The 8,739-nt window shown below is 39.5% G+C and overlaps 1 protein-coding gene across 1 annotated transcript; it reads right to left on the bottom strand.

The window, feature by feature from the left end:
* Positions 1 to 230: 230 nt before the first annotated feature.
* On the bottom strand, positions 231 to 4,062 carry LOC106573954 (OX-2 membrane glycoprotein-like; the record flags this gene model as incomplete). The annotated part of the gene is made up of 4 exons (XM_045713732.1): positions 231 to 1,446; positions 1,667 to 1,765; positions 2,389 to 2,724; positions 3,699 to 4,062. Coding segments are annotated over 4 exons (864 nt in total), but the record flags the coding sequence as incomplete, so codon positions are not given.
* Between the last annotated feature and the right edge of the window lie 4,677 nt (positions 4,063 to 8,739).

Below are 8,739 nucleotides of genomic sequence, written 5' to 3'. Positions count from 1 at the left end.
GGAGGAGCTATAACAACCTATCGATGATTTTAAATGGTGATATTACTGTAAACAAGGAGGAGCTATAATAACCTACTCCAGATCTTAAATGGTGATGTTAATGTAAACAGAGCTGTAAGAACCTACCCCTGATTTTAAGTCGTGATATTACTGTAAACAGAGCTATAAGAACCTTTCCCTGATTTTAAATGGTGATGTTACTGTAAACAAGGTGACAATGGGCTTTTTTTTTTAAATACAGCGAATAGTTTAATATCAAAAAAGGGTAACATAATCCATAAATCCATTTAAAGAATGTTTTTGAATCTTAATCAACTGAAAACATTGTACAGATCAAGCGAGAATAATAGCCTGATTTATGAACAGTGTCAAATCAAGTGGGGTCAAACACAACAAGCAACATCCATGATTAAAATAAATAACAATAGGAACTCAAACATGAGGGTATATCAAACAATCAAAGAGCAAACATTATCATCATTACATTCTAAGAGCTCAAATACATTCACACATTACACTAACATAACATGAAGAAAAACAAAACTACCTGTAGGTCCATAGATTTATAATAACAATACACTGTAAACTTAACTTGAACAAAAGTGCAATCATATTGAAATGGGTTGAAATAAATTACTAGGTTATTTAGAACATAAAATAAATAGATACATCTATTCTACTTGGTGTATGTTATAATAAAGTACATTCAAACAGTAGGTCCTAATAGATGAGGTAACCTAGCCTGATGACTCAAACTACATTCTTCCTGCTGCTTTGTCGTTCACTACATACTTTAGTCTGAATAGGGTTAGGGTTATTATTGAAGTTGTTGGAGGTGACGAGGGGCATGACGGGCGTTGTACAAACAATGTCTTCAGCGATTGGATTGTCTCTAACCAATCAGAGTAAAAGCCAATGATGAATTTTCAAACTGCTGTTTTACCCACGTGTGTTCTAGCTCTGACTCAACCCATCGTTACCGGACAAATCAGATGGCCCAGAATGTGTTGACATTCGGTGAAAGGTTGGGGAGGTACTCAAATCCAGAATCACTGCGAAGAAGAAACTAACGTCCTTGGGCGTGGCGTAACGTTTGGCAAGGAGTTTGGGTAGCCAGGTAACCTACCTCATTTCACAACACTCCCCTACAAGAGGTCATCATTCTCTGAAACCTAAAATGCCATTTCGAATACCTCTAAACAGCATTAACCATATCATGGCTTGTATAATGCATGTGTTAATTAGCTTATTTATGACTGTGTAAGAATGACTTAACAAGGTCCAACATCCAGGCTCAGTAACAACAGGTGCTCCAGTCCTCAACAAAAACAGCTGTCAGCTACAGTGCATATAAGCACGGTCAGCAACAACAGACAGATGTTTACACAATGCTCCTAAGAGGGTCCTGCTCGTCTGCTGTGGTTGTCAACACTGCTTGCCTGCAACCTGCCAGATAGAATGTGAAGGTTACTATACTGTACTACAGTGAATCTAAAAGGACGTTCTCCATAAACATTCCTGAGCTCCAAGACATACGCTGCTCACAGTTTATTTGATAAAAGTCAGAACCATATATAGAGTTGATGACTCAATTCATTCCATTTGTCTTACTAAGAATATTAAAATAAAGATATTACATATTACAGATAATCTTGTACGGACTCACCTTTTTTCTTTTGAAGCTCGACACAGCCAAAGATGACTAAAAGGGAAATGATTAGGAATACTGGAATGGCAACAGCCCACGGGGATGTCCTCTTGTCATCTGGAAGGTGAAACATGAAATTCCAGTGAGCATGTGTTTGGAGAGACAGCATTTACTCAGAAGAGAAAGACGAGTTATTTTACATCCTTCCTTTTTAATGCATTCAGTTTGAATAACATGTTGACATCATGTTCTGTCCCATCTATCCAATCATATCATCCATCATGTAGCTTCCCTGAGGATCTGGAAACTACCCAGAACTCAACACAGCACTTGACTACAGTGTGATTTTAAAAGGGAGTGACTCGTGATGCTTTACCATGGTAGTCAACATGAAACCCAACAGGTGAGATAAGATTACTAACAGCACTAATAGCATCACAACATTAGCCTTTTGGAACCAGCCTGAAATCGCTGCGTTCTGTTCACAGGAAACAGAATGTTGCACTATTGCACGATGATGCTGGTCACAAGGCTATCACAACATGTCCCTGGGGATGATGTAGCCTGTTAAATAGAACGCCAAATTAATGTATCTAAATGTAAATGTTTACTATTAACATCATGAATTTGGCAAACTATTTAAAAGGCTAGGGATGATGTTGTTTTCAAGTTGGACCGTTCTGTACTGACACGCTAAAAGAGTACGGTTTAGAAGTATATAATAGGTCAACATTACATACCCTCTTCAACCTCCCTCTCTCCACTCTCTCCAGGGAGAATAGGAAGCGGGACCCGCTCGTGTCTCTGTGTCCTCATCCCATTGTTTACGATACAGTCCACGTATCCACCTGAGCCTGGCAACAGTTGGAGGGTGATGTTGCTAATGGCTGTGACAGTTTGGTCTTTGTTAATGACAGTCCAGTTGTTAGGTGTCTTTATGGGTACTGCTGCAGAAATGTTCCATTGGATCCAAGGTGCTGGTTTACCCGTGGCAGAGCAGCTGACCACAACTTCCATGTCTGCTTTAGATTCAGTGCTGGGGACTTTTTGCATTGTGGCTCTCACTTCAGATACACCTTTGAATAGATGAAACAGGGAATATTAGATCATATTGATTTTATTTATATTACTTATTTTATCAGGCAGATCAATTAAGAACTGCTTTCAAAATATGTATCATGTTTTCATATATGGTTTGACACCAGCCAATTTTCCTTATTAATGCATGCAGAGTTCATGGTCTTTCTGAAAGTTTTGGGATTCAGACATTTTTTAAATCCTGCCAGTGATGTAACAATGCCAATATGGTGATTTATAGTTGCAGTTAACTGGTGTTCTAAAGCATAGTGTTTCTATTCTCCTAATAAAACCCCTAATAAACCTTTACACCGCCCATACTGTATTATTCAGATATCATGCCTTAGCAAATGTCCTGCTGTAAAGGGTGAAAAGGATTATTCTATATTACCTGTATTGGTTTTGCTTATAAATGTATTAGTGAAGCATCTACAGTGCATTCGGAAAGTATTCAGACTGCTTCCCTTTTTTCAAATGTTGTTATGTTACAGATTTATTCTTAAACGGAGTAAATAAAAAAAGTTCATCAATCTACACACAATACCCCATAATGACAAAGCAAAAACATGTTTAGACATTTTTGCAAATATAAAAAATTACTTTAATATCACATTTGTTTTATTTAAAATGTAATCCATTTTAGAATAAGGCTGTAACGTAACAAAATGTGCAAAAAGTCAAGGGGTCTGAATACTTTCCGAATGTAGTGAAGGTATTGCTTATGAAGTCTTTATGAATGCTCGATAAGAGGAAACCCCCAGTGACTTTCACTTCTATTCCAGTACCAGCACACCTGATTCAACTAGGTCTAATCCAGGGCTGGATAATTAGTTGACCAAATGTGCTTGTACCTGTGCTGATTTACGATTATTATTTTGAGTTACAATATCACTTACATTAAAATATAACTTAAACTGAATAGAGAACAATAGAGGTAAGCCCTAAAACTGTTGTTATTCAGTGCATTAAATACCTTGAACCTGAAGACACGTCTGCTTGCGTATTGAACCACTCGGGTAAACATTGAAGGAGCAAATATAGCAGGCTTCGTCCGCCCATGTTACATTCTTCACCGTAATAGACGTAGAGTTGAGAGATGCCTCCGTGAAAACCACCTTGCCTCGGTGCGGGTCTATGATTTGAGCTCCAAACCGCTTGCTGTAGGTGGCCAGATTCTCCACCGAGTCGTCTTTGAACAGCCTCTGCCAGGTGACTTGCAGCACACCTGTCGAGTCCGCATGGGTGCAGGTATATGATGCGTCGGCATTGAAGTCAACCCTGGTGTCTCCTCTAGCTACGACGTTGACAGAGACGGCTACAAATGGAAGAAGGAATGTTTACAGGTGACTGAATAAAGTTTAGCCTACATACAATATAATCAATTACCTGTCAAACTTGGTAAATGTTGCTAACCTAACCTATATTATCTTATATGAGCAGAATCAACTCCTAGTCAGAAGCCATGGAAAACAATTTACCTTCAGAGTGCAGGCATAAGAGAATGAGAAAAGTCTTCATTCTCAGCTGGTGAATGTTGACTGAAGCTCATGGTTTCTCACGTTGTACCATATAATATATTGCTTCGTTAGTTGCACGTGAAGTGAGTCAGATTCACCGAAAGTGGAAGAATGCTTTTGGAAAGCCCTTAAATTGTTGATGCGGGAAGCCTAGAGAGTAGCCTAGTTCCCCAGTGGTTCCCGGCCGTAGCCAATTACAACGTGACATCTACTGTAAAATACATGACAAGGAAGAAGGAACTGTTAGTTCTTGTATTTTCTGTGGCTCACAGTAGGCTGAACCTTAATTTACATTTACATTTAAGTCATTTAGCAGACGCTCTTATCCAGAGCGACTTACAAATTGGTGCATTCACCTTATAATATCCAGTGGAACAACCACTTTACAATAGTGCATCTAAATCTTTTAAGGGGGGGGTTAGAAGGATTACTTTATCCTATCCCAGGTATTCCTTGAAGAGGTGGGGTTTCAGGTGTCTCCGGAAGGTGGTGATTGACTCCGCTGTCCTGGCGTCGTGAGGGAGCTTGTTCCACCATTGGGATGGCGTTAATGACGTCATAGCAAAAAAAATGAAATGGGAAATCTATTTAGCTATAGTTTGTTGACGTAACATTATTTTTGTTCACAGGCTCTGTGCCAATCTAAACTCCAATTTAGAGGCCATTACATCAAAGGCATCAACAGGCTACTACAACTACAGATAGTTCCGAACAAATTGGCTGCTTATGCTGCACCCCCAGAAACTATACTGAACAGAAATAAACTCAACATGCAACAATTTAATTATTTTACTGTGTTTCAGTTAATATAAGGAAATCAGTCAATTGAAGTAAATGTATTAGGCCCTAATCTATGGATTGACTGGGCAGGGGTGCAGCCATGGCTGGGCCTGGGAGGGCATAAACCCACCCAATGGCAGCCAGGCCCATGCCATTCAGAATGAGTTTTTCTCCACATAAGGGCTTTATTACAGACAGAAATACTCCTCTGTTTCATCAGCTATCTGGGTGGCTGGTCTCAAACGATCCCTCAGGTGAAGAAACTGAATGTGGAGGTCCTGGGCTGGAGTGGTTGCATGTGTTCTGCGGTTGTGAGGCTGGTTGGACGAACTGCCAAATTCTCTAAAATGACGTTGGCGGCGGCTTATGGTAGAGAAATGAACATTGATTGAGAAATCAAATGGAACCCTGTTTACAACTCTGTATCGAAAAGAAACAGACAGAAATACTCTATTACAGGGGGACAGCTTCCACCCTGAGCCATTAAAAAGAGGACTTCCTAGAAGCCAGTTTTTCAGACTGAGCCGTATATGCTATTCCAATGATGATTATCTAGAAAAAGCAGCGGAGATGCGCACTAGGTTTCTAAGAAGAGGCTATTCGCCACAATGTGTGGATGAAGCTCTTCATTTGGCATTGGGAAAAACACGAGATGAATTGTTACAAAAAAGACCAGCTAAAGCAAAAGAACACTCCGTTATGTTCACAACCACATATACTTTGAATTCGCGAAAAGTGGGAGGTGTGGTTAAGAAACATTGGCATATTTTATCATCGGACCCAGCTTTGCCGGCTGAATTCAAGAATCCACCACTCATTGTGTATAGGAGAGGTCGCAATTTGCGCGATAAATTGGTTCATGCAAACTGCCAGCCACGAAAGAAAATCAGCCAGGCTCTTTTACGCCCGCTACCAAATGGTAGCTATAAATGTAGAGGATGCGCACAGTGCAACAATATGATGAAGTGTGAATATTTCTGCCACCCACACACAGGAAAACGGTTTCAAATTAACGATATCATCACGTGCACCACCACCCATGTTATTTACATTATTAAATGTCCATGTGGGCTCTGCTATGTCGGTAAAACCTCCCGCTCTCTCAAACAGAGAATTAGTGAACATAAAAGTTCAATCAGGCGAAACGACAGGGATTATCCAGTCGCAGTACATTTTAATGACCAAAAGCATGACATTTCTACCTTTAGATTTTGTGGTATAGAGAAAGTCAAGATATCAGACAGGGGAGGTGATATTAATAATACTCTGAGCAAAAGAGAATGTTTTTGGATTTTCACCCTCCAGACATTATTTCCTAAAGGACTTAATGATGAAATGCCTATGTATGTTATGTTGTGAATTTAAATTATGTTCCTATTTAAGATTACTTTGTTTTTTCGTATGATGTACCCAATGATTAATGAAAACTTGCTATGTCCTCGTTGTGATTTTATGGACGTGTTCGGTACGTCTTGTCTATACACTTTTGTAATATTTGTGAAATGCATATTGTTATGTTTGGTAGCACTTATTTATTTTTCCTTTGCCTCCAACCCCTTTCCATACGTGGAACGGATGTGGGTGGGGCTAGGTCTACATAGAGGTGCTGTTTTCAGAAAATTCACAAAAGCTCTGACGAAGGCCGTTAGGCCGATACGTAAGCTTATTAAATATCAGTGATACTATCAAGAACAGTGTGCGGTTTCCTTTTTTCATTCATCCTGTTTCAACTGTTGCCATGCACCTGTAACAAGATTGCTCAGATGTGCGAGTGCCTTTTGAATCCAGAGAAATGAACATTAAATTCTCTGGCAACAGTTCTGATGGACATTCCTGCAGTCAGCATGTCAATTGCACACTCTCTCAACTTGAGACATCTGTGGCATTGTTGTGTGACACAGCTGCACATTTTAGTGGCCTTTTATTGTACAAGGTGCACCTATGTAATGATCATGCTGTTTAATCAGCTTCTTGATATGCCACACCTGTCAGGTGGATGGATTATCTTGGCAAAGTAGAAATGCTCACTAACAGGGATGTAAACAAATTTGTGCACAAAATTGGAGAGAAATAAGCTTGTTGTGCATATGTAAAACTTCTGGGATTTTTTATTTCAGCTCATCAAACATGGGACCAACACTTTACATGTTGCGTTTTCATATTTTTGTTCAGTATAAATAGGCCTACACTTGATGAACAGTACATTTCAGTCAATCTGCATTAAAAAAAACATTTTACAATGTGAGAAATGATGACTCTGTGTTATGGGAATAAGGTGAACATTTTATGAGTCAGACATTTTAAATCCATTACAGTAGTATGTGTGTGTCATAGGGGTTTAGAGTTTTCACAACATGCTTCTCACATTAAGTGCTGTTCTGGTAATTGTGTCAGCAGGAAGTTACCAGATTCTTCTCCTGGTGGTTGCTGGTCTCCATTGTTAGTCTGGTGTTAGGGGTTGTGGGATTTCCTCTTCCTAGGAGATGTGTAGTGACTGACTGTGTCTGAATGTCATAGCAAAAGGGGGAAGTCCACTGCCCCAGTGGGTAGAAGACACGAGTTGCATTACACAAGTGAAACTGAAAGTGTTAAAGATAGTTATGAATTTATTCATTGAAAGTGATGTTAACCTTACTATAACCAGTGGTGTAAAAAAGACTTTGAAGTACTACTTAAGTTGTTTTTTTGGGTATCTGTACTTTACTATTTATATTTTTGACTCCACTACATTCCTAAAGAAAATGTTATTTTTACTCCATACATTTTCCCTGACACTCAAAAGTACCTGTTACAGGACAGGAAAAGTGTCCGATTCACACAGTCCCACCATCCCTGGTCATCCCGACTGCCTCTGATCTGGCGGACTCACTAAACACACACGCTTCGTTAGTAAATGATGTCTAAGTGTTGGAGTTTGCCCCTGGCTATCCTTAAATAAACAAGAAAATGGTGCCGTCTGGTTTACATATATTTTAGGAATTGAAATTTACTTTTGATACTTAAACCAAAATACTCTAACACTTTTACTGAAGTAGTTTTTTGCTGGTTCACTTTTACTTGAGTCATTTTATACACTGCTCAAAAAAATAAAGGGAACACTTAAACAACACAGTTAGATTTGTATATCATTTGTTTTTATCTTAATTGTAATGGTACATTTTATTAAATTATAGACGTGTATTAATCCCATCGTTCTGTTATTTTACCATTTACATTCTAGCTGGGAGTAGCCTAAGGGTGGCAGGTAGCCTAGCAGTTAAGGGCATTGGGCCAATAACCGAAAAGTCGCTGGTTCGAATCCTAGAGCCAACTCCAGGGTCACTGTCAATAATGGCTGATCTCTGGCTGTGACCCCACTATCTGAGGGTGTCTCAGGGGGAGTGGCCCAACAGAAGGTCTGAGGGTTACTGTAGAAAATAATGAAGGAGGAACCATCCTGACTGGAGGGTTATTACAGTACTCTGGCCACTTTCAGCAGCCTCTGTGGTAACTGAGTGTTGTACTGAATCCAATTCCAGGAAAGGAGGAGCAGTCAAAAGTAGACACTCCTTATCTGATATCACTGTAAACTTTGATATCCTATGATTGTTTAAAGGGTGTTGGAATGTGTACGAGGAGTCATCTGGTGAAAGGGTTGCCGGTTAAAATCCCAGGTCAGATGAGACAAACTTCTCCAGGGGCACTGTGTGTGTGTGTGTAAAATTGTGTGCATGTGTG

This window comes from Salmo salar, unplaced genomic scaffold (genome assembly GCF_905237065.1).
Source record: "Salmo salar unplaced genomic scaffold, Ssal_v3.1, whole genome shotgun sequence".
NCBI classification, from domain to species: domain Eukaryota; kingdom Metazoa; phylum Chordata; class Actinopteri; order Salmoniformes; family Salmonidae; genus Salmo; species Salmo salar.
Note: the sequence above shows the minus strand (reverse complement) of the source record. Positions and strands in the feature narration are given on the sequence as shown.